Genomic DNA, 27,856 nt, shown 5'->3' with positions numbered 1-27,856 from the left:
GTGACCCTGAATTCTAAGTGTGAATTCCTTCCCTCTTCTTAATATCATCAGGTTTTATGAGCCACAGGGTCTTTTGCTTCCCAAAGCAGTGATTCACCAGAATGGACTAGAATGCCCAGAGGTCACTGAACCTTCACCTGCCCTTCAAGAGAGGCTGTCATTCTCCCAGACCATTTTCGCTTTTACATCCTCATTTCCATTCAAGTCAGAGCTAGGTGACTCTTAGGTCTGACAGTGGAAATCAGTGACGGTGAATCACTTACTTCTAACATGTATCAGCGTTGGTAGCAGGAAGGTAAGTAACCTCCCAAAGAGGGATACTGTGAATGCTGTATCCACAGACTCACCCCAGACTAAAAACCACACGTAGCACTAAAATCTTTTTTGAACTGAACAGAACTTAATATTAGCTTAACACAATCTTGAGGCATAGAAGTTGTCTTGGGCTTATAATACATCATGAATGATTTTTCTCCTCTTAATGTTCAGTTGAATAGATATATCATTCAGAGTTTCTTTTGCCTTTCTGTTTCTTAACTATGGACAGTATTTGTGTGTACCTCCGGATCTAAGTTTTGCTGGCACTGTGCAGGATTACTCCCTTTTTTTTTTTTTTTTTAAATATAAGAAAGAACAAGAAGTACTCCCATGGATAATATCATTGGTCTTGATCCAGGAGAGGTAGGGTCAGAGTGGTAGGGGAGGACGTTAACTTTATATTGTGGCAGAATACTGGATAGATGGTTTCTATAAGTTTAACTATGCTCTCTGTTTCAAGGTGGCATATTAGACCATTTTCTTCTCATCATGATCTGTCAGCATTAGCTCCATTATTTGAAGTCTAGGATGTTCCAGCTTCTTTCTCCAGATTCCTATATTGTATGCCCTCAGTGCTTTCCTGAGACCTCTGCTTCAGGAGACTGAGATAAGGAGCATAAAATGTGGGATCAGTAGCTACATCAGATGATTGTTAAGAGATTTTTTCAGGTAATGCATACATTTTAGGTGTTCAACAGGTTTTAAAAGTATAACCTTTATTTTTAGGTGAGTTAGCTTTACCTACTTTTGGCCAAACAGGCCTAAGACAATTAGGCAAACAGGCCTAAGACAAAGAGTTACTGTTTGGGATATTCCAATAAGAAATATTTCTGTATTATCTTTCCATGGGAAACAAGGAAAATGAAGTAAGTGTCTTCCTGTCTATAAGCTGTTTTAATAGCAGAAGTGTGAATAATATTGTACTAAAAATGCAGACCTGATAAGGAGGTTGAGCCAGCAATAGGAGGCCACTATTCTGCAGGGAGGGTCAGCGTTAATGGTCCAGGGGGGAGTAATCCACAGCCCTGAGATGCCAACCAGAGGTGCCGGGGGAAACCAGCTCAGCTATGAGAACAAGCACAAGGGAGGGAAAGCTCGAAGGAGACTGGGCCCTGGTAAGGAGACGTAGCTTGTGTGGCTGGCCCGTCTTTCCTGCCCATGACTAATGCCTCGAGATCTAACTCAACCCCGACAGCTTTCCCTGGGAAAGGGCCACCTCTTAAAAGGATCACTAACCCCACAGCTTTTGCTTATCACAGTCTTTATCCTAGAATTATGACTAAGAATATCATCTTATAGTACTTGGAAAGGAGTTGAGTTGGGGAGCCTGAAAGCTGGTCTTGTTATCTCCTTTATTTTTGCTTTAAAGGCTAACTGTTCCGCCCTGTATGCTTATTGCCTAAAACAGCCCTGGCACAAAGTAGGCTAGAGGTCAGACATCAGCTGTGTCTGCTTTAGCTGGTGTGACGTTAGATGAGTGGAATGGGATACAAGAAGCTGTCATCAAGTGCTAGTTTTCTTTTCTGGTGAGTAGTTTACGTTATAAAATGGCACATACTCAGAAAGAATTGCAGACAGCAGAAAAAGGCGGATACAAGGAAAAGTTGAGTATGGAAGGGTAGAGATGAGGAAGTTTTCTAACTCCTCTGACCCTCCTCCTCTTGTTCCTCAGAGGTAACTTACACTAATGAATTATTGTAGAACTACCCAGAAATGTTCTTTATATATAGATTTGTGCACCCCAAAATATATTCTCCTTTTTACACAGATGGGATTTGTGTGTGTACTTTACTTAGATTTTTTTTAATGTATTTTTTTAAAGTTCTGTATTCTAAGTCAGTTCCTTCTTGATGAGCATTTACATTTCTTGCAGTCTTTCTGCTCTTACTGCACACACACATGCATACGTGTGTCCTTGCTTCCTTAGGAGAGGTTGTGTGATGGTTTCTTAGACGTTGTATAATTAGCTGTGATAAGGTTGTTCCCCAGCCTGGCTTGCACTGTCTGCTCTCCTGCAAGCAGTGTATGGAACTGTATGCTGTATGTCCTGCCTCCTCACGGTGTGACCATACGTATTAATTAAACCCTCAGTTTGTAACTTGCAGTCAAATCTGTGTGGCTTAGTGATTGCCTGTATCTGGGCAGTGCAGATAAAGATGTAGACTAGATGTGTTCCCGATATCAGCTGATTTTCATTATTATATATGTTCTCCTTCTCTCTTCTTTTTTCTCTTTCTCAGGAAGAGAACCAAGGGAATCATCCCAAAGTAAATGCTGGTGCAGATTTCTCACTTTTTCTCCTGTTTTCGGTTTGTGTGGTTTCATTGGGATAAGTCACATCTGACTTTAGTAACTGTGCTAATATATGGAAGCAGGGAAGCCTCCAAAGCTAAACAAGAAAGCACATGAACTTACTCTTGCTTGTCACGGATATTACACTGCCATGTCCTAATATCACTGTAGAACATTTCTGGGAAATGTTCTTTATATTGTTAACAGAGCCCTGTGCCACTTCCATGGAGCTCCTATCTACATTATGGAAAGGCATCCCGAGTCATACGTAATTTTAAGAGTGAAACTATACGTTGGTATATGATGTCAGGCTCACTCCAGCAATGTCAGGATTACCCCGCCATTGAATGGAGGTTGGGGGGTATTTCACAATTGGTTGACTCTTTTGGAAGTGCTTTAGATTTTTTTAGATGGGTGCTTGCCCAACACTGGTCTGAACTTTACTGAAGCAATCTGGACCATTCTGAAGCCTCTGTAAACATTTGTGGTGAGGACTGGTGAGAATAACTCTGAACAAAAGGTGGATTGACAATAGATGGGACTCTTGGGAGGCTATTTATATAATCCAGATGAGAGATGTTAAGATCCTGAGCCCCTTCTTTCACAATAGGAATGGAAAGGGGAAGATTCATTTGAGAAAGATTTAAGGAGAGTGTTGTTAATAGTATTTGGGGTCAAAGATGTTTTTTTCCTGAGAGTACAGTTAAAACTTTTAGCATAACCAAAACATATCTGAAACAGAAAATAGTTTAGCAAAAATATATAATTTGCTACACTTCATTGAAATAGTTGTCTTATAAATTCTTTTCTCAGCCTTTTAAGAAATACGATCTAAAAACATCTTTGTCTCAGGAAAGTAAGTTTTTATTTCATGGCTGACTTATGGTTTAACTACATACTAGCTTTTATACATCTGTCTCTTCCCTATTAATTACCTGTTAATTCTGAGGAATTTTCATAATCTCTTTAGATGAGCTAGGTCTATCTAAAAGCCCAAAAAACTCTTTATTTACTTCACAACTATTTCTTGGTGTTTTAAAAAATATCATAGTATTTTAAAAACCTTTCCCTTAGACTGAATTTATGTTGGTAAAAAGTATAAACAAGAGCAACAAAAATGTAAAAGCTTAAAAAAGCTTTTTAATGTTTGCATTTTCCATGTTGTAGATTTAGTCTTGAATCTCTGCCATGGCACCTCTACCCTGCTCTAAAAAATAAAAACTCTCACCTTCTATGGAAGCACACCTTTATGTCCTCTACAACCTTTACATTGAAGAAGTTCTAATAATTTTTGCTGGTAGAGCATATTTTTTTCCCCCTTTGAACTTTTTTTTATGACTGAATAATAAAGACTGTGAGTTTTAAATCCTGAAAGAGTTTCTACAGTAAACTTAAACTTATTGTCCAAATAAATAGAGTTTTAAAGTGACCCAGCTGTGAGATTAGGTGATCAGCACTGAATTCTCAGGGGTCAGGTATCAGGGACTGCTAAGCACAGTGATTTGGTTAGTTTTCTTAGAGCATCAGTATCCTCGCATATAGTCTCCTTTCCTATAGGAAGAAGCCTTTTCTGCACCCCCAGAGGCCCACTGAGGGGCTCCCTCCTGTGTTCTCCCCCCAACTCGGCACTTCATACACACACCTCCTATCAAGTCTTACTGAGTGTGGTTCTTCATTTACAGGTCTCTCTCTCTCATTGGAAAGAATTCTTTTAGGGATGGGACCATGACTTATTCATGTTTAGGTCCTTAGCGTGGATCACAGTACCTACCACATATTCGGGAATCAGTTAATGAATATCAGATATGCTTTCATTCAGCAAGTAATTTTCCCACTTAAGGAACCTAGGATTGAATGTTGAATGAGAAAATTATATCCTTTAAAAAAAAGCATGCTGTATGTTGCATCTTAGAAATGGTTTATAAATTGATTTACACACAGCCGCTCAGTAATGCGTCCGCTTGCACACATCATTAACTTGGATAATTCAGAGTCATTATAATTAAAGCACATTGGGGTTCAGATTTCTTAGGAAGTGTTGAGACATATGAAGAGGCATAGAGAATACTGTGATAAACATTCGTGTGCTCATGATGTAGTATAAGGAATAAAACCTTACCTCTACAGCTGAAACTCACTATGTGCATCTCCGCAGTCTCACCCTACTGCCATCCCCACCCTGCATTTGGTGATATTGATCATTCCAGCACATTTCTTTTTTCTTTTAAAATGTATGTATGTAAGTATATATTTAGTATTAAAGTAGGGTTGATTTAAAATACTATATTCATTTCACACACAGTGAAACGAATTCGTACCACACAGTGATTCAACATTTTTATAGGATGTGCTCAGTTTTCAAGCACATTTCTTTACACTTTTACTATGTACGATCATAATCCTGAACACTGTGTGTGATCATATGGCATGCTTTCAAGCTATTACATGGTTTGCATTCATTTGTACCTTTTTTCCCATAAACATTACTTTTGTTAGATTCACTCATGTTGATAAGTGTATTTCTAGTTCATTTTCATGACTCTGTTTCATGGGATAAGTGTAATTATGTAACCATTTTCTCTACTGGTGGGCATTTAGGATATTTTCAGTGGTTTTAATATTACAAATAAAGTTAGGAATATGCTCTTAGAAAGTCCTTGCTAAACCAGCTAATGGTGTACATTTGGGAATTTAAACTATTTAGGGCAGAGATTCTACATCGACATTTGATTTTTGACATTTTTGGTCAATAAATGTGTTAATTGGATTTCTATTTGCTGAATTACCTTGGTTGTAATTTCACAACTGACCTTGTTTCTAAAGACAATTAGAAGTAACTTAAGCAGAAAACAACTTCAGTTCAGTTCAGTTCAGTCACTCAGTCGTGTCTGACTCTTTGAGACCCTGTGGACGGCAGCACACCAGGCCTCCCTGTCCATCACCAACTCGCAGAGCTTGCTCAAACTCATGTCCATTGATGGTGATGCCATCCAGCCATCTCATCCTCTATCGTCCCCTTCTCCTCCTGCCTTCAATCTTTCCCAGCATCAAGTTCTTCTCAACAAGTCAGTTCTTCACATCAGGTGGCCAAAGTGTTGGAGTTTCAGCTTCAGCATCAGTCTTCCCAATGAATATTCAAAACTGATTTCCTTTAGGATGGACTGGTTGTATCTCCTTGCAGTCCAAGGGATCCTCAAGAGTCTTCTCCAACACCACAGTTCAAAAGCATCAATTCTTCAGCACTCAGCTTTCTTGATAGTCTAACTCTCACATCCATACATGACTACTGGAAAAACCACAGCTTTGACTAGATGGATCTTTGTTGGCAGGGTGATGTCTCTGCTTTTCAATATGCTGTCTAGGTTGGTCATAACTTTTCTTCCAAGGAACAAGCGTCTTTTAATTTCATGGCTGCAGTCACCATCTGCAGTGATTTGGGAGCCTAAACAGTCAGCCACTGTTTCCCCATCTATTTGCCATGAAGTGATGGGACTGGATGCCATGATCTTAGTTTTCTGAATGTGAGCTTTAAGCCAACTCTTTCACTCTTATCAAGAGGCTCTTTAGTTCTTCGCTTTCTGCTATAAGGGTGGTGTCATCTGCATATGAGAGGTTATTGATATTTCTCCCGGCAGTCTTGATTCCAGCTTGTGCTTCATCCAGCCCAGCGTTTTCATGATGTACTCTGCATATAAGTTAAATAAGCAGGGTGACAATATGCAGCCTTGCCGTACTCCTTTTCCTGTTTGGAACCAGTCTGTTGTTCCATGTCCAGTTCTAACTGTTGCTTCCTGACCTGCATACAGATTTCTCAAGAGGCAGGTCAAGTGGTCTGGTATTCCCATCTCTTTCAAAATTTTCCACAGTTTGTGGTGATCCACACAGTCCAAGGCTTTGGGCATAGTCAATAAAGCAGAAATAGATGTTTTTTTCTGGAATTCTCTTGCTTTCTCGATGAACCAGCAGATGTTGGCAATTTGATCTCTGGTTCCTCTTCCTTTTCTAAAACCAGCTTAAACCAAAATAAAGACAAGTGTCATGTTATTTCTGAAAAACTAGTTGAAGATCTTGCATCATTTAAGTCTATTGATATATAGACCTCATCCCACCCAAGATTACCATCTCTATCAGCAATATTACTGCACATATATGTAAAATGTTACCTTTTAGATGTTAAATATTAATTTTTAAATTATTTTTAACATTAAAGAAGAAAAAAATTGCCAAGTTATATTACAAACTGACATTCATCTTAAATTTTGAAAATACTCATTTGTATAATAATTAGGCAATAAATCTCAAGACTTCAGCAGGATGTACAGACAGTGGTGAATGGCAGAATGACACGTTATATACAGCTAACTAAAAACAAAATCAGGTAGCGATGAATTCTATCACCTTAAAATTTGTGACAAATGATTTTAAAAGCCAGCTCAACTGTCTTCAGTTTATATCAGTGAGGGAGGTCCTCTGAAATGCAACTGCTCAATCCCTATATCAGTGTTTGAACAAATTACTGAAATATCTAGCTCTCTGAAGGCTTTACTCTATTTATAAGTTGTCGTTATTGGCCTCTACCCAGATTCAGATGTTAGAGATTAGCCTAAAAGCTGAGTCTTGATTGAAATAGATTTAGGTAGACTAGCGGCTGAGCCTGTCCGGTTCACGTTGCTGCAGTCTGTTAGGTCTCACTGAATGAGACACAGGAGGATGCTCTAATAAAAACCTTTGATATCCAGTCCCTGGAGTCAAGGTGTGAGCTTAGGGCATCATGTTTCTCGGTTCATAGGAATGCATACGTAAATGGAGAAGATATATGCCAGTCTTGTGCCAGACTTAGAACTGGTATTCCTGAATAAGCCTGTCTCATCAGAAAACTGAAAGGCCTGTGGCCTAAGGAGCTATTGTTTTTCTTGTAAGTTCTTTGTTTTCATGAAAAGGCTCTTTGATTCTCAGAATGTGTTTGTTTCAAAGTAATTTGGTTTGAATTCACTCATGCTCAGAAGTCTCCTGAAAAGCTTTCCTTAGAATTTTACAGTGTATGTTTTATATGCAAGCAATACCTTATACATTTTGAAGAAAAGAATTTCATATGATATCGATTTTAATTATCAGAGCTTGGTTTCCAAAACCTACCTGTTTTTATCACATGTTGATAATGAACAGCAAGGATATTTTCAAAACAGTAGCAACCTTTTTGGTAACTGATGTTTCTTTATACTATTAAGAGGCAAATGCATAACTGTTTGAGGTGAAGGGATTCAGCTTCAGAATAACTTTCCTATTTATAAGCTTTCTTGCAGTTTAGATATGCTGCCATCAGGTGGTAGTAATATGTCATATCCATGTGGCTCCACAGATGACATTGTGCTTAAGGTCATCACAAAGATTTATGATAATTAATGCAGATTTGTAAATGAAAATTAAAATAACATATTACATCTTTTTAGTTCCAGAGCTGAAGATACTTCTAATGGAATTTTTAAAACGTGTGTGTTGGTAGATGCAATTGGGCATGTTTTCTCTCTTCGTTTATGTGTTTACTTGTAAATGAAGAGTTTCATCTTACGCCTTCAAAAATTTTAGAAAATACAGAAAAGTAAAATTAAAAACACCAAATTTTCATCACTCAAAGATGATTGTTTTCAACCTTTTGTTTCATTTTCTTCCAGTCTTATTTTTTTAACATGCAATCTTTAGTATATTTTGGGTTTTTTGTTTTTTTGGAATAGAGTTTAATGTCAGGAAAAGGTATTTAACTGTAGTAACTGTATATACAGCATATATCTTTTATAACTTTTAAAATTGTAACTTCTTTGTAACTGTTTTATGATTTCTTAATTTGGATTGATTGAGGTTTTATATAATTTAGTCATTCATATATTAGTAGATAATATATGTTTCTGATTTCGGTCATCAGGAGTATTTTCTCTCTGTCTTCCATCCATTGCCTACCAAGAGGATCATTATTTCATTGCAAATATGCTTGAATTTTTATTTAGCACAGATGAATTTCTAATTAATCTTTTAGTAGCTAGATGTGTTTCCTCTGTTGCATTTGAAATGAAACTGCCAGAAAATTTGAACTTCCAGTTTTCAGTTATGAATGAAAATATACAGTTTTCCTTTTTCTATTTCCTGTTACTATTCCTGTTACTATCATATGGATGTTTTATAATTTTGTAAATTGTGTGTCACCAGGTACTGCATATAAACATTTTAGGACCCTATGATATTATGTGACAGCTCCATTATCTACTTCCTACCAAAATAATTTTTTTCTTTTCTTTTTTATAGCATAGAACGTTGCATTAAAGAAATACAGTCTGAAGTTAACAAACAGTGTCCAGATGTACAGCTGCGAACGACAACTGACTGCTTTGAATGGCTAAATAATTATAATTATAATTCATCCAAGTCACCGTCCATTCCCCATGGAGATTTGATAAAATTTCTCAAAATACTGGTAAAAATATATATAATCTTTGTTTTAATGGTGGAGTGGGGTGGGTGAACCTGGAATACATTTCATCCAGTTTCCATATATAAATATTTATCTCATTGACCATATTAGCCTGTCATATCTAGGGTTTGTGTTTTGTTTTACTTCTCTATCTGCAGTGGAATCCAGTGAGCTATGTGTTTTTATTTTCTACTATGACTTTTATCATAAAATGAAGTTTATGTAAGTGGGCATTAAGCATTATAATTCCTGGGTGACTTGTGGTATGATATTTGCCGTATCAGCATCACAAAATGTATTGAAATGTACCACAATTGTCCATCAGAAAATTTGGTATTTATTACATTTTGCGTCCCTTCACAACTACTCATTTTCCTGGGCTCATTATTAAGCACAATAAGATCAGCATTGATTGTGGCTGTTAAGGAGCCTTGTCCACCACTCCATTCATTCCCAACCTGCAGGCATATCTAATTCTTTTCAATCAAGGCAGCAATTTCTACAAGACCGCTGTTAATTGATGGAATATTATTACCTTGGTCACTCTTGGATACTGACCACGCTCTATGTTAGATAGGTTTTTATAGCCTTCAAGAAGAATACTTATTTTATTTTACTTATATCTACAAAGGCAACAAGCTTGCAAAATCAGTTTCCTAGGGAAATAGCACAGTTGTTAGAAAGCAGGATTTCTGTAGCTATGGTTTTAATTTAATTTAGGGGCAAAAAAAAGGGCACTGTTTTTGTCTAAACATCAAACCTTGACTCGGGCAGATGTGGAAAATATCTTGAGGTTGTAGATGGCTTAGGATGACAGAATCCGATGAAAATAATTTTTGGCTGTTATTATTATTACAGATGTCTCTTTAATGTTTACAGAGTAATAAAAGGAAGAGAAAGGAAGATTATGTGCCCTGAAGGCTTATTCTTTTAAGAAAATCCTCTCACCCATTATCTCTTGAAGGTGGAGCCTTGAAGAATAAATATGGATATAGTTATTCCTTTAATTTCTATTAAGAGCCATGTGTAGTGAATTTCATTAATATTGATGTAATAATGCTTTCTCATTTAATTAAAAGCAAAAGCTTTTAATTATCTTTTAATCTGTCACACATAAGTCATTCTCTATTCACTGCAGGGCAAAGGCCGCCTTAGTTTTGCTCAAATTCATTAGACTGGTAGGCCCCTTCCAGACCTAGGTTTTTCTTTTTTTTTTTTTGTAACATAATTGATCATGTTATTTTGAGAACAGAACCACATTATTAAAACAGATCCAGATTAAAACGACCTTATCAAATTTTTACATGCGGAAAGTGTCAATCTTGACAGTATTTTTTCATACCTCAATTTTTTTTCCCATAGAATGTTTTTATTTATTAATTATCTAACTATTTAAACAAGGAACAGAGGTTCTCATTATGGCAGTTATATAAAGTCATTTTCAAAATTTAAGCAATCAATACCTAACACATGTTTTAAACCTCTGTAATCTATTATTCCTTAAATGTTTGCTTGATCAAGTATTTACAGTTACTGACTGATTTAAAGAAACCCATGTTTGAGGCACTAATAAGACCAGTTTTTCTCTACAGAATTTACCATAATGCTGGTGTTCTGGACTCTTGTCTAAGGACATTTGTTTTCCAGAAAGTATCAAAAAGAACTAAATAGAAGAAAGAGAGAAAGTGGAGCTTCAGAAAAGTCAGTTTACTTTTTGGTTCTCCAGAGTGTAGATGGAAAGAACGTGGATGAGGAGAATGAAACCAGGCATCCATTCTTTGTTCCGTGCTTTATTGCATGTGACATTTGGAAAGTAACTTAAACGTGCTGCACTCTAGTGTCCTTCTCTGTAAATTGGGGTCTTAAGTATCTGCATCACAGAGTTTTCCTTATGAATAAGTCAGAGACTCTAGAGAAAAGTACTTTTTATATAGTAAACTGCTATATGGATATTAGGTATTATTATTTATTACAGATAGAACATCAAATCAGACATCACAGTGCTTAGAATCACTGAGAGGGTGCCCTAGAATTTGTCTCAGAGTTGTTCATGATTCTGAGTCACAAATACCTGTGTTACCTTTGTCAGTAAGAGATTTCAAAGCTGGACTGATTTTAGACTGCTTGGACCTTGCTTCCATTTAAAAAAAAAAGATAAAAAGCAGCTTGTTGCTACTTACAGAATATAAGCTAATGTCCATACGACCTGAAATGGACATTAGGAGAGTAGCATGTAAAGAGAATGTGTGTATTTAATTCAAAGTCCAAAAAGAAAGTAATTTTTTTGTCCCTTCTCTATTCTTAATTACACCTACAATTGTTTCTGTCAGTTAACACAGAAAGTGTAAAAAAAAATTTTCATATCTTTTGAAGAACAATTCTGAGAGTGTTTTTTTCTCATTTTGAGTTAGTTATTTCTTTGGAGAGAACTGAAAAATTCTCAGTCTAATTTCCAAAGTAAAATCTTTCTTAATGTGACTCAAAAAGAAATTTAAATGAAAGTTAAAACCTTCAAATGTATTAAACTATATTTCTCAGGATGGCAGCTATTAGTAAGCCCTAGGCATAATACTTTGTTTAAAGGTCTCCATTCTCTATGTTCATTTGGGGTTTTATAATAATAAGTATACTCATTCAGGCATGAAAATTATCTACTAGGTATTAATTAGGGGTGTCATCTTGAATTTATTTTCTCTTAGGGGTATATTTTAATTGATATCTTACTATAGATTTTTATTTAGAATTTTTACGCTAATGCTTCCATACAGCTCAGGTTATATCAGGAATGGATAACAATGAAGAAAAAACTGTGTGTCTAGAAATCTGATTGAAAAATTCGCTCATCATCTGGGCTTTACAAAACTTAACAGACCACAAAGCTAATATTCTAAAATGTCTGAACTGATTAAATTTCAAAGGCAAACAAAAAAATTTTTTTTTAAATCATAGTATTGATTCTTGAATTGAAATGAATTATGAAATTCTATGTATCTGTAGAAATCATTTTCTCCTTCTACTCTTATAATCACATTTCTAACATTATGATTTACTTTTATTAGCAAGATTTGTTGAAGAATGAACAAAATCAAGAAGAGATGGTATTGAATTTACTTTGGGACCTCTCCTGCCAGAGCAGTGTTTCATTCCCATCCACTGTAAGTGGAGCATCTTTCCATTTCCTCTCTAGGGCTTCTCTTCATTCTGTTGAAGATCATTCCTCAATGGATGTAAAGTCTGTATGGGATGATATAAGATTACATCTTCGACGCTTCTTAGTGAACAAATTACAAAGCCACAATGAAATAAACAATTCACAGCAAAAAATTCTGTTGAAAAATCAGTGCATACAGCAACTCTTATTTCTTTATCCAGAATCAGAAGTTACAAGCAAGTACCAAAGCATACAGAATAAACTGCTGACCAAACTTCTGCAGAACTGTTTTCCTTCTTTTAGCAGAGAATCAAATTTAGACATAATGGCTGATACATACCAAGGTACAATGCTTAAGTTATACTCAATGATAAAAGAGGATTTTAACACACTACATGATATTTTAGCTCCATCCTCAACAGTGAAATTCATTCAAGAAACTTACCTGGATACTGTTACAGAAGAAATGGCAAAATTTCTTGAAAATTTTTGTGAGCTGCAGTTCAAAGAAAGTGCTGCCCGTGTGGTTAAAACAAGCAAGAGCTCCAGCAGGCATAGAGGAACAGTGCATGCTTTGGGTTAGTGACTTTTTTACATTTCTGTTTGGTTTAACTTAAACCTTTTAAAATCTTTAATTTTCTAACTTTTCTATTTGGTTAAACTTAATTGCAAACTTGAAAATAAATCAGAAAATAAATGTTGTAAAATTTTCTACTTCACATTTCTTTTACGCTTTTCTTTTTCTATAAGTATAGTAATAGAAGTGTTTTCTTTCCTGTCATTAAATTGTTAAAGATATTGGAATGTAAGTCAGAAATATTACCAGTAAGACTTTCAGTTTTCTAATCACATAAATTACTGGATGAAACATTTAACTCATTGTATCTTCCAAGGCTGAAGCATTAAGGAAAGAGAATGGTTGAACATTTTTTGACATTTTTCACTAATTAAAATTGGAAGTTTAAAATTCTGACATTTTAGTCAGCCGATGCCAATACAGACCTACTATGAAATGCTAATTATAAAATTCTATATTATAATTGGTTGTGGAAGCTAGCATTAGCTATAGCTGATTTTAAAAGTTCCTCTGATGTTGTTCCTATAAGAATATATACAGTGAAAGAGGGTTTGAAGATTCTTAATTTTAATCAAAAGATAAAGAAGAATCTGTTATAATACATTTTCTTTGTCATTTTAGTTTCTTACCAGTGAAGAAAAATTAAGGTTGAAAATATGATTATTTTGAAAATTATGATTACTCAAGCTTTTACATAGAATGCTGAGATATAATTCTAAATAGATTCCTAAACTGTATTTTTATTCATAATTATTTAAGAATTATCATTTGGTGACTTGTTTTTTAATTTATAATTATATCATAAAATTTCCATAGCTCACTGTATTTTACCTACCTTCCTTAATAAGATACCAGGATACCAAATTGCTCTGATATATGAATATATTATATGAACATGATGTGTGAATCTTCCAATAACTTAATGTTTTCTCTTAGAATATTTATTTTCTTTGGGAAACCATCACATCACAGAGTAGAGATGCATCATCCAAGTTGAGGTCACAGCAGAATACAAAGTCAGTTCATTTAGGAACATTGCAGTTTTACTCAAAGTAAATAGATCTTCATTTTAATTATTACATAAATTTTAAATGTATTTTCACAAGTACACTTATTTTCTATAATTTTTATGTTCTCTCAAAAAATTTCTGGTTACTTGTGCTTTCAATATGAAAGTTTTATATGTGCTAAATAAAGTTTAGTTTATAACAGAAGAAGAGACCTGTATCATTAAAAATACGTGTAAGTTGCTATGGAGTCTTTAGGGCTGGTAATGAAGTGTTTTCCATTCATAAGAGAGAACTATTTGTGTTGGCTTTAACACCAAAATTTGAAGCCCTTTCCAAAAGTCCATACGCACTGAACTTTCTCAAGCTGCTTTATCTGAACTTTGGTATAAATCACTTGTTAAGTGAATGTTTTCCTTGTGCCAAACACTGTAATAAGCACATCCCTTTCCTTAATATCCCAATTTCATAAACAAAGAGAGAAGTTTAGAAAGATTAACTTGCTTTTGGTCCTTTGCCCCAAGTCAGGATTCACATGTAGGTCTTTATGTCTTCAAGACCCATGTTCTTTACCATCATGGTATTGGGCTTTAAAGTGTAAAATTAAATGTTTTGTCTTTGTAAAAGAAATTTCAAATGGCACTGTTCAAGTGGGCTGCCTGAAAATCAGTTCAGTTCAGCCTTGTTGAGCACCTGCCATAGGCAAGGCATTTAGCAGCTACCATATTGAGGGTTTCTAAGCTAGACATGATAAAGGGAAGAAATCTAAATGAGTTAACTGCTGCTAAGGCTGTAACAGAGAGCAGTCATATTTTCCAATAATATTTAGCCCAATGACCAAGTTTTTGTTTATTAAAGAAATACAGTTTGAGACTAGCAAAATAATAATTTATTAATATTTATAAATAATTTATAATAATTTATAGTCCTATGTAAATAGAATCTAGATCGGCTTGAATGGGTTATATATTATCTTTTGTATATGTCTATGTGTTTATTCATCAAGTCTTTGATATTTTGCCTGAAACCCTAAACATTCTCTTAAGTAACAATAGCTCCACATTTATCGGGTCAGACACTGCAACGTGTTATTTCATTCTAGCCACCCAGCAAGGTAGGTCACATTATTTATCTCTATTATATAGTGAGAAACCTAAGACATAGAGATATTAAGTAAATCTGGTCAAGGTTACAACGTGAAGCCAGGTTAGTCTGTCTGACTGGGGTGTCCTGACTCTATCATTATGCTCTTTACCTAAAAGAACAGGACAGATATAGCTCATTCCATTAAGAACACTGTTTGAATGCTCTGTAAGCTCAGATCTACTTTAGTGTTGTCATTGTTTTACTTTCCTCTAAACTATCCCACACTCTTCTCATTCAAAGAGATAACTTAAGCAGACCTTGTATATACACTAGTCTTTTTTTCCCCAGCTTTATTGGGATATAATTGACATACGGCATTTTGTAATTTTAAGATGTACAGTGTGTTGATTTGTACCCTTCATATTTCAAAACGATTGCCACAGTCATGTTACATAATTACCATTACTTTGGTATGGTGAGAACATTTAAGATTTACTTTCTTATCAATTTTCAAGTATATAATACATTATAATTTCTATAATTGCAATGCTCTACATTAGACCCCCAGAAATCACAAATATTCTAACTGGAAGTTTGTATCCTTTGACCAATATCTTCTCCATCCACCATCCCCTGGTAACCACCTTAATACTCTGTTTCTTTGAGTTTAGTATTTTTTAGATTTCACATTATAAGTGTTATCATATTTATCTGTCTTTCTTTGACCATCTGACTTATTTCACTTAGCGTAATGCCTTCAAGGTCCATCCGTGTTGTTGCAAATTGCAGGATTTTCTTCTTTCTCATGACTGAATAGTATTCCATTTTATGTCTCTCAATCTCACATATTCTTTATCCATTCATTCATATGGAGTAGGAAATGGCAACCCAGTCTAATATTCTTGCCGGAGAATTCTATGGACAGAGGATCCCGGCAGACTCTGGTTCATGGGGTCACAAAGAGTTGGACACGACTGAGCAGCTAAGCACATTCATTCATAAATGGACACTCAGGATGTTACCATATCTTGACTATTGTGATTAATGCTGCAGTAAACGTGGAAGTGCAGCTAGCTCTTTGATATCTTGTTTTCATTGCCATTAGATATATATCCAGAAGTAGGATTGCTGATGGTTTTTCTGTTTTTCAATTTTTTTGTGGAACCTCACCATTTGCTACAGTGTCTATAATACCAATTTATGTGCCTACCAACAGTGCACATGGGTTCCCTTTTCTCTCCATCATCACCAGTGCTTGTTATCTATTGCCTTTTTCATGATAGCAAAGGTGATATATCATTGTGGTTTTGGTTTGGATTTCTCTGATGATGAGTGATCTTGAGCATCTTTTCATGTACCTATTGGCCATCTGTATGTCTTCTTTGGAAAAATGTCTCTTCTGGTCCTCTTCCCATGGTTTAATCGGATTTTTGTTGTTGTTGTAATGGAGTTGTATGAGTTCTTTAAGTATTTTGGATATTAATTTCTTACTGAGTATATGGTTTGCAAGTATTTCTCCCTATCAAAGATTTTCTTTTTTTTTTTTCTTTTTGGTGGATAGTTCCTTTTGCTGTGCATAAGCTTTCCAGTTTGATGTAGTACCACTTATTAATTTTTGCTTTTGGTATTATATCCAAAAAATCATTGCCCAGACCAACATTAGGGAACTTTTTCACTATCTAGGAGTTTTACGGTTCCAGGTCTTAGGTTTCAGTTTAATCCACTTTGAGTTGATTTTTGTATGTGTTGCAAGATAAGGTACAGTTTCATTCTTTTGCATGTTTTATCTACTTTTCCCAACACCATTTATTTAATCCTTTACCCAATGAGTATTCTTGGTTCCCTTGTCAAATACTGGTTGACCATATATGCAAGAGTTTATTTCTGGGTTCTCAATTCTGTTCTATTGATCTATGGGTCTATTTTTATGTTTTGTTATTTGAAGAAAATGATGAAATAATGTCATAATGTAAACATCACAGACTCTTAGTGGTTAGGTAATCTATCTTAGAAAAAAAAGAGTATTATTTTTGCAGACACTCTTTTTTTAATTGGGATTTTATTTTACTTATTCATTTTTGTTTTACTTTTTGACTATGCTGCACAGCATGTGGGATCTTAGTTCCTAGACCAGGGATCAAATCCATACCCCCTGCACTGAAAGCACAGAATCTTAACCATTGGAACACCAGGGAAGTCCCTAGATAATAAGTGATTAAATCATTAAATTGCTTTTAAAATTGTATTTTCTTTGGATTTAAGAAAAGATATTGCCTCTTTTCTCAGTGCTTGAAAAAGAGAGGATTGTTTATGTGTAGTAAGTTTAGTTAGATAAATTCACTGTGTTTTAATATGTAAGAATATAGTTAGAAAACTTCAATCATAGTATAAATGTCACGATCCCCTGTCTATCTTACATTGAATTTTCCTTAAGGTGTTTGTTAGCTTGAAAGGGAAAGACTTAAGAGTATATGATACACGCCTTTGAGTGTTCTGAAGGTTTCTAAAGATCTGCAGTGGATGAGAGGTTGAAATTTAGTGGCCTCTACCCCTCCCGTTTCTCAATTCCTTTATATTTTGTTTCAGGAAGATTGGGGAGTAGGGGAAACAGAATCCCTCTAGGGATGAAAAGATCCTTTAGAGTAAAGAAGACCCTCAAGTCAAGATAAAGGTAGAATTTTGACTATGAAGGCACAGATCACAACTGGAAAGTAGGTCAGTCAAAACCACCCTAATTTCTCTCCTACTCCTCAAGTGTCTCTGATTGGCTGAGTGATGCTCTCAAGGAAATTTAGAGTATACTGAGGCCAGTATGCAAAGTGTGTACAAAAGAAGCATCTCTATGGTATTGTTGCAGAAGAGACCAAGTCTCCTAGAAAGATACCCCATCTCTTGACCCTGTTGTGTTCATGAGACGGAGGGGAAGATCTCCATTAGCTCTCTGATGTCAGCTATGCTTGTTGTTTTCTAACCCCACATTAGTAGATGCTGCAATTTCAAATAATACAAAACAGTAATGGGGGAAAAAAAATTCTTAAGAGAAAGTTGTATCTTTATTCAGTTATCACAAATTTCTTTAAGATAATAATACAATTTCAGGGGTTTTTGTTGTAACATTTTTGAAAATACTAATAAATAATATTGTTGATTAGCTTTGTTTTTTACCCACTGTTTTATCATACTTGCTAGTCTTTAATGAAATACTGGTACATTCTTTGTTTATAAGTACTTGCTCTCAAAAGGTGAAAAGTACAGTTATCAGAGTCAAGTGTGCTTGCCTGAAGCTCTCACCCCCTTGTTTATGCAACTTTAGATAAGTCGTTTTACCTCTTCATATCATTCTGTTGATAACCAATAAAATGAAAGGGTTGTATTAGATAGTGTATCTAAGCTTTAACTTTTTTTTTTTTTTTTTATTAGTTGGAGGCTAATTACTTCACAACATTTCAGTGGGTTTTGTCATACATTGATATGAATCAGCCATAGATTTACATGTATTCCCCATCCCGATCCCCCCTCCCACCTCCCTCTCCACCCGATTCCTCTGGGTCTTCCCAGTGCACCAGGCCGGAGCACTTGTCTCGTGCATCCCACCTGGGCTGGTGATCTGTTTCACCATAGATAGTATACATGCTGTTCTTTCGAAACATCCCACCCTCACCTTCTCCCACAGAGTTCAAAAGTCTGTTCTGTATTTCTGTGTCTCTTTTTCTGTTTTGCATATAGGGTTAAACTTAATCTGACTTTGTGACTTGGAAATTATTCCACGACCAGATTTTATACCTACAGGTTGTCATTGGAAACTGTCATCATTATTTTCTCTACTGACTGACAGGACAGCTGTATTAACTGGCTGAGTGTGTGACTTTGTATGCCTCCGTCACAAATATGAAAACATCCTTTAGATTTTTATCTGTGTGACTTTTCTCCCCCAGTGAAACTTGAAGATAACAGTGTGGAAATTTCTCACTTCCTGCAATTGCATTTTTGACGACGTTAGGAGGGTGAAGAGGGGAGTCTGTGATTAAGCAAAAACAGGAAGTAGAGTCCCTCCTTCCAGCTGACATCTGAAGCTATTCCTAGAAATTCTTTTTTGGGGCTTCCCCTTTGATCCCACAACCAACTGTTCCTGTTTTGTTTTATTTTTCATTTCAATTTTTTGGTCATTGTAGCTTTTTCAATCAGATCATTGAAAATTAAGATCACAGGCAAGAAATGGAAATACGATATTATTCTATATTGTTGATTGAAAAGAAATTGATATGCCTTTTCTCTGGCATGTATTTAAAGCAGAGATTTAATAGTGACTGTGTTTTTTCCTGGGGAAGAACCAGCTTGTTTCTGCAATGTTGTAGACAGTACACATGGACTAAATACTTTTTCTAAAAAAGTGTCTCTGTATCCATACAAACCCCTCTGTAAGTACAAAAAGCCTCAGAATTAGGCCTGTAAAGCATGGAAGGGTGATTGATATTAAGAGTCTGTGAATAAGAATTTGACAAGCTATATAATAATGAAACAGTTGTACACAAATTGAACTTGTGTAAATAATTTTAGTATTTTTTTTCAGCATGTGAAGCAAGTCAAAAGTGATTTGGGTCTTGGCATAATTGATCCTAAAGCCATCCCTCCTGCCAGTTCAGTTACATGGCATGTTCAGAGCTTTCTTGAGACTTCTAGAATGTGCTCATGCATCCATGCCATCAGTTGAGATAGTGGGCTTGTCTTCCCTTTTTATGAGCCAGGAGGATATTTTCCACTCAACCTAACTCCTTTCTGTACCGTCTGCCTCTCTGCAGTAAAAATATACAGGGTGATCCATCAAGGTGAGGGTGAGAGCTAGAGCCATTTAGTTTTATTTCATCCTTTGTACAAGAGGACAAACTTTTTATGCCATTTAAGAAAGTGTTTTCTGTGTTAAAAGTCATTCCCAGCCATTCCGATTCTTGAGTTTTAGTAAAGCACAAATGGCCTAGGCTCCATTTTACACTAAAAACTTAAATAAAGTATATACTTTGCAAAGGATACTACTCAGAACATGATTTCACCATTAATTTTTGTTAATATTTTCTCATTGATCATCTTCATTTTTCCTTGTTCAGTTCAGTTCAGTCGCTCAGTCGTGTCTGACTCTTTGCAACTCCATGGACTGCAGCACGCCAGGCCTCCCTGTCCATCACCAACTCCCAGAGTTTACTCAAACTCGTGTCCATTGAGTCAGTGATGCCATCCAGTCATCTCATCCTCTGTCGCCCCCTTTTCCTCCTGCCTTCAATCTTTCCCAGCCTCAGTCTTTTCAAATGAGTCAGTTCTTTGCATCAAGCAGCCAAAGTATTAGAGTTGCAGCTTCTGCATCAGTCCTTCCAATGAATATTCAGGACTGATTTCCTTTAGGATGGACTGGTTGGATCTCCTTGCAGTCCAAGGGACTCTCAAGGGTCTTCTCCAACACCACAGTTCAAAAGCATCAATTCTTCAGCACTCAGCTTTCTTTATAGTCCAACTCTCACATCCATACATGACTACTGGAAAAACTATAGCTTTGACTAGATGGACCTTTGTTGGCAAAGTAATTTCTCTGCTTTTTCATATGCTGTCTAGGTTGGTCATAGCTTTTTCTTCCAAAGAGCAAGTGTCTTTTAATTTCATGGCTGCAGTCATCATCTGCAGTGATTTTTGGAGGCCCCCCAAATTTTCTTTGTTATGTATTTACAAATATATAAAGTCAGGTACATAAGAGGTACTCTTTTTTTAGATCCTTTTAATTTGCTGTGCACCTTGCGAAGCACTTTATGTATTGATACACCATTTGATTCTTATAACATGTCTGAAAATTTGAATATTATCCCTACCTTATAGTTACAGAAGCTGAGGTTGGATAAGCTGAGTAGCTTTCTCAAAGGCCCACTGCTGGGATGTATCTCGACTGTAATTCAAATACATTGCTGAATTATGACCAAAACTATTCTCTTAACTGCTGTCTATCTCTTTCTGAATGAATTCACTTACAAGATCAGAAACCATTTTATAATTTGAAGAGTAATTCCCATGAGCCACAGATACTTATTTTTGTGTTGGACTTACTGCAGTTGTAGCACACATATTGATTCTTTGCATATACATTTAAAGAAACTTCAATTTTTAAAGCAACTATTATACTAACAGAGTGCAAAGCTACATCACTGCATTTTCTGCTCTGGAAAGATTTAGAAAGGGAAAAAAAAAATCCAAGACTTCTATATATTAACATATGAAAAGGAAAATAATAATGTTAGTTTTTTACTTAATATAAAAAATATGTGGAAGAGTCTCTCATTTTATTTCTAGAGAAGTAGGTAATCTCCTTACCTTTAAGGTTTTACCAGAGTTAGGCTAAAAGTAACTGTTACTGAAATAGTTGAAGCAATTGCTGCCAGGTTTAAGATCCCTTTTGTCATAATTAATAATAAACCTAAAGATTAGCAGTATGTGTGCAAGATGCTTCCACCTTTGGTTTTGTTTTTTTTTTTTAGCCTCTCTTTGCTCCATCACCAATATGAAATTAAGCAGTGCAGCAACTCCAGATCTTGTTTCATTGGTGGGAAAAAAATTACAGCCTTTTGGCTGGTTAGCAAATCAAGGTGGAGATGAAACTAAGGTTAGGAGTATCTTCCTACTATACCTCTGTACCTCGTTAAAAATGCATGTGTGCCTGCTAAATCACTTCAGTCGTGTCCGACTCTGAGTGACCCTACGGACTGTAGCCCGCCAGGCTCCTCTGTCCATGGGATTCTCCAGGCAAGAATACTGGAGTGGGTTGCCATGCCCTCCTCCAGGTGAATCTTCCCAACCCAGGGGTCAAACCCGTATCTCTTATGTCTCCTACATCAGCAGGCAAGTTCTTTATCACTAGCACCACTTGATAAGAAAATGAACAAATAGAATTTTTCCCCTAAGGAGGTGGTGGTTTAAAATTCTTCCTACTAAAGGTTTTATCATCTGTAAAAATTAGTTATTTGATTTTAAAACTATGAGAAAAATGACTGTATGTGTATGTGCATAAGGAGAGGATGTTTGTTATGTGCTTGGATAGGTACATGATATTTTTGGATATGTACACGTATCTTTATTTACCTAAAATGTTTTTCTGCTAAATATGTGACTAGTTTTCTGACCCCATTATTTCACATTAAATCTTCAGAGACTTCTGAATTTTGTTTTAAAGACATTAAAGCAACAAAAATGGAAAGTATATTCTGGAGAGAAAGTGGATGCAGTTTAGTTTTGGTAATATTTTTGCTTCCATATAGCAACAATTAGCAATTATCGACTTCCTCTCATGTGTTCTTCCTAAAGGTGGAAAGAATATTTTATTAGGCATGTTCTGTAAGACCTTCAGTTACTAAGGATGGTAGGTAAAAATGACTTAGTAATTTCTCATGAAGGCTTCCCTGGTGGCTCAACGGTAAAGAATCTGCCTGCAGTGCAGCAGATGTGGGTTCAACCCTTGGTGGGAAGGTCCCCTGGAAAAGCAAATGGCAGTCCACTCCAGTATTCTTGCCTGGGAAATCCCACGGACAGAGGAGCCTGGCAGGCAGCAGGCCGTGGTATCTCAAGAGTCAGACACAGCTTAGCAATTAAACTACCATACATGAGGGGTCATAGGTCAGCTTGAGATTTATGTCCCTTATTAACCGTTCAATAACAGTTTTAAAAATTAGGAAGAGATTGAAATACTGAGATTTTTAAAACTCTTATTTTTTTAACTTGGAAAAAGAAATTATCTAGTTAAAAATATGTGACATGTTAAGAGAAGAGTGAAAATAACTGTAAGCAAATTATTGGAAAAAAGTTTAGAATAAGATTATTCTAAAAGCAAACATTTATTTTGCAGCTCTTCTATACTGAGCAAAAAATGTGGATAAATAATACAGATGGAGGTGGTTGCAGGCTAGAAATTCAAGTTCTGTAGAAAGTGAGTTGATACGTAACTAATATGCCTTGTCTAAAACTTTTCTGCTTTCCCCCGCTGACATTATTTATGTCATTCTATGTCTTAATATATAAACACAATGATAAATGTGAATGCTGAGCTCTGCTGTTTTAGGTAAAAATGTTTACAGGTTTATAGTTTTATAGGTCATGAATCCCTGAATTCTTGTTTAACATACAGATATTTCCAGTGGACTAGTATAACCTTGAATGTTGTTTAACTAACATATTTTTTTCTCAGTTTCTCAGAAAATGTAATATGTGCCTTCTGGGCACCATACTATTAATCAGTTATTAATAGCAAACATTTTTTTTTTCATAAAATTTCAAGAAGAAATGTTTAGTAAGTCAAGAGACATTGGTAAGATCCCTTTAAAGATGTACTCTTTCTAACACAAGACTGAAAACTGTAACAGATGTTCCGACACCTCAACATTCTTCATTGGGAAAATCAACTTGGCAGATAGACATTACGTTATAACGTTTTCAGCATCGTTATTTATATGTAGGTATGAAAATCTGTGACCATCAGTGTCACATGTATGAAGTCAAATATCTTCTGCCTCAAAGTAGCTGTCAATTAACATCTCCACCTCTATTGATATTTAACTGAGGGGAAATCTGAGTCTTCTACACCTGGGACTTTTAAAATTCTCTGTCTAAATTGGCGTTTTCTGAGTATGGACAGATCTGTCTGCACTGGGATGTATACAGGAGAAACTGCTGTAGCTTTGAGAGTCAGACCAATCCCTCCCTCACATGTGGAAAGGAGAAAATAATCCTTAGCTTTGGGTAAAATATTTAAGAGTTACAATGGATTTCCAATCAGAAAGGCTTTTGCCTCTGTCATTCTTAAAATCAAATATTTGTTCCTTTGTTTAATACATATATTTTCAGTTTGCTTTTAGTGTTATCAGAATATCCATAAGCACTTTGATGGTTGGGCTATTTAAACAGAGATCTGAAAATTACCATGAAGTGCACTCGATTGCTTCAGTCTAAAGCAAAAACTATCAACATTTGTTTTTGCGGTTTCTTTTCAACACTGAGTAAAAACAGAAAACCCTTGTCTATTACTTAGGAACGTGTTGCTTACATTATTACTAGCTTAATCTCTTCTGTAATACAGTTGTAGGAAGTACCAAGTTAGCAGATAAAGTGGTAGAGAGAAATAAGAATCTGAAAAGGCCCTTGGAATTATGATGCCAGTGATATATGAAAATCTAAATAATTTGAAGTTTTGATAATTTAAATTTCTATGACATGGTCATGCTGAATTGATTTTAGAATATCTGGCAATGTTTGTCCTCCAAAGTAGAAATTATCTTAAACTTAAAATTCAATGTTAGCATTTCTATTAGCAAAAAGTACACAGTATTAATCATTGTAGTACTTGTTGGAGTAGACAACCAGGTTTGCGAAATTATCTATCCTGAAAAGAAGAGAAATAGCCTCCAAATTTTATGATGATCATTGTGAGAGAAAGTTATGTTGTGGCATTGTTTTATAGTGTCTTCCTATATCTTTTTTCCAAACTGTACTAAAATTGTTTATCATCATTGTTAATGTTCTTATAGTAGCATAATAAAATAGTAATCCTTCAGCTATTTGAAGAGTATGTTCTTTTAAATGGATATTTTTCTTATAATTTTTGTTTGTTAAGGTTACAAAAGTCATAAAGTTCATGGTTATTGGTATATGGGTCTTGTTAGTAGAGCCTGAACCTAAAGAGAAGTGGGAAGATGTAGCAATTATAGCCCCTGTAAGATTTAATAGCTAAGATCTAATGTGGACTCTGTATGTTAAAATGAGAAAAATCCTTGTTCAACTTTATAGACAAGATTATTACTGCACAGATTTTGTTGAGGCTTTATGTTCACTGAATCCCTCTAAAGAGACTTGTATTGTCTTTATAGAGCTTGAGCAGTTGGCTTTAATATCCCATTATTTAGATTAAGCATACGCAAATTTATACAAGCTCTATGTTTATTGATAAGTAATAATCTCATGTTTTGCGTTGTTTCTGTGACATATACACAACAAAATATAAATCCTTTTTATTTCTATGAAAGGCACTCATAGGGATTTGAGTTACAAAAAATGCATACTTTTTTGACATTTATGATTATGTTTAAAAACAGTATTACTAAATACTAAATTTGATGACGATCAGTTACACACCAATGTGAGTTTGTTTTTTAGTTTTTGTTAAATTTTAAACATGTACCAAGTTTTCTGAGACATGAAAAGGAAACCAGAGATCAGAAGGAGGTTTAAAAACGTTAAATACACTGATAAGGTTTGCATCCTTGTGTTTTTTTTTTTTTCTCCTGCTATCCTGATAGTTCTTTAAGGTTCTGTCATTTTCAATCAACAGAGAGTACATGTGATCAGTATATCTGATAAACTTGTCAATGCCTCTTTAAAGCAGGATTCCCCAACCTATTCAATTCAGATCCCCCTGCTTCATTTCAAGTATCATCTTGATAAGACAGAGCTATGTCACAAGCATCTGTGTATAGCCAGCTCAGTCTACAACTAATTTGTGCAGGAAAAAATTAAATCAGGAGGTAAATTATTTCATGATTGCTCATTCCCAACAGAGTTGGGCATCATTCTGAAGAAAATATCAAATAATTGGTTTCAGGCCGTGTCAGACACATGCAATTCCCTTCTCTAATGGCTGTGTGTGGTAGCACCAGGCCTCAGGGGTCAGCAAAGAACTGGAAATAGCTTAGTGCCAGGCACGGCAATAGAGAGTCAGAGCACATAGGAAATGAAGTTGCAATAAGTGCAATCCATAGGGGAAATGTGCTTCACTTGGAGTTTAATATATCGGTTCAGAATCTGGCAGGAAGCCATGCAACAATTGTTTACCTTTTTGTCAGCATCTGCATCTGTTCTGTTTTGTAAACAGCACTTAACTCTCAGTCGGTAAATGCTGGAATCAATAACAACTGTTTAGGGATTTCCTCCCCCCCCCCTTTTTTTTATATTCTATAACAAATGCACACTACAAACAATGTTTGCCTTAGATTAACAAGGAACAGACATTAACAGGGTCAAAGGGATTTGGTTGGGAACATTTTATAGCTTCTTGGGTTTACAGTAATTATATCTGTGTGATTTGAATGTATTTTGTAACCTATCCAAATTAAACTGTTAAAAAAATGCTAGCAAGCAGTAATGAAGATGATTTTTTATAATTATCTTAAGTACTGTGTATAGAAAACTGCTGGCACTGTTTGTAATAATTTAGTTCTGTGCAATATTGTGTATTACAGCTGCTATGCAGAAATATTAAGTTGCCTTTTGCAGTTTTAGGAAATTAGTGATTATATCCAGCAGTACTAATTATTTTAAGCATACAGTTATTAAAAAAAAATTACACACCACAGTGAGACATAAAAAAGATTCGATCTGTGACTAGTGCCTATAAAACTAAATATGTCATTAGTAATTGCAAAAAAAAAAAAAAAAGGAAAACACTACTTTTAAGTTCACGGTCTTCAGGGACTGAGTAGATGAATGCTGTCATAAATGCAGGATTGTTATAATAGTTACAGCATCACTTAAAAGTGAATATCACCAAGATCAGAGGAACACATTATTGCTAATGGGTTTATGCCTGCATCTCTCCACTCACTACTTAAAAATTTTACTCCTTAGAATTTCTGTATATGCAATTGCTAAGTTGCCTCGTTTTCATTTTATTTGATTATTTCATATCTGATTTTAACCAAACCTGGTTTGTTTTCTTCTGCTTTTACTTATATAATGAGCATTAAATCTTAGGCTGTCCCATTAATTTTTGTCAAATGGATGATTTCTTTGAACATTTCACTGGATAACCATAAACCACAAATGAAATTTGGGAATTATTTGGTCAGATCACCTAATCAAGATTTCTATTTTCTTTTCAGAATTTTATGTCTAAGAGTTTGGTGTGAATTCTTTAACTTCCTCAACAGTTATTTTGCTATTTCACTTATATAAATTATTTTGACCAACATTTTTTGAAAGTTTATTGTATTTTTTATTAAATAGTTATAATTAGAAATAAGAGTTTGAAAATTTGAACAGTAATATCTTTTGTACCTTTATCAATCCTGAAAAGTACTTTGGCTTCATTTTCTTCACTGTGTATTATTTGCTTCTTTGACATTCTGTCACTGTGTATGAAATTAATTAATATATGGTAATATGCATACAACTACAAGTTATATGTGATTGCATAATATAAATTCATTTTTATCACCTAGAATGTCGAGAATTTTATTTTCCATTATCCTCAGAATCACAATCCAGATTTTGTAAATGTCCACTTAAAATGTTTATTTGAATGAGATATAACTTGTTTTTAGGCTCAGAAACTAGAAAAGGGTTGTCTTTTGTAAATGTACATTCTATCCAAAGATAGAGAAAATACCTTTTTAATCCATTCCATTATGAATTTATATAATTCAGTAAAAAAATAAACTAATACTTAATACTGCTGCATGCTCTGATCCATAAATATAAAGAGAAAAAAATCTTGATAGTAAGTTTTATCTCCAGATTAGAATCTGCTTTTGAAAACCATAGTCAATGTTTAGACATAATTTAGAGGTCAACTGTCACCTTTTGGAATTACTTCCTTTACTGAGGGAAAATGATTACATGGCTCCAGATGTCTCTCTAGAAATATAAAGAATATAAAGATGAGACTTTAGTTTCTATTGTTTGTGCTTTGCATCTTTAACATATATTTGATAGGTAAAGAATCTGCCTGCAATGTGGGAGACCTGGGTTTCATCCCTGGGTTGGGAAGATCCCCTGGAGAAGGGAAAGGCTACCCACTCCAGTATTCTGGCCTGGAGAATTCATGGAGTTACAGTCCATGGAGTTGCAAAGAGTCAGACACAACTGAGTGACTTTCACTTTCATTGATAGGTATTAGTTCCCTGATAGCACAGTTGGTAAAAAATCCACCTACAATGCAGGAGACTCCT

General features: G+C 35.1%; 1 protein-coding gene across 1 annotated transcript in view; it reads left to right on the top strand.

Annotated features, from left to right (window-relative positions):
• KIAA0825 (KIAA0825 ortholog) overlaps positions 1 to 27,856 on the top strand; it is a 423,771-nt gene that overhangs the window by 81,054 nt on the left and 314,861 nt on the right. The window contains exons 4-5 of the mRNA XM_061152014.1: positions 8,908 to 9,076; positions 12,133 to 12,802. Coding sequence (XP_061007997.1) covers positions 8,908 to 9,076; positions 12,133 to 12,802 — 839 coding nt within the window. The remainder of the gene's footprint in view (positions 1 to 8,907; positions 9,077 to 12,132; positions 12,803 to 27,856) is intronic.

This window comes from Dama dama, chromosome 9 (genome assembly GCF_033118175.1).
Source record: "Dama dama isolate Ldn47 chromosome 9, ASM3311817v1, whole genome shotgun sequence".
Lineage (NCBI taxonomy): Eukaryota > Metazoa > Chordata > Mammalia > Artiodactyla > Cervidae > Dama > Dama dama.
Note: the sequence above shows the minus strand (reverse complement) of the source record. Positions and strands in the feature narration are given on the sequence as shown.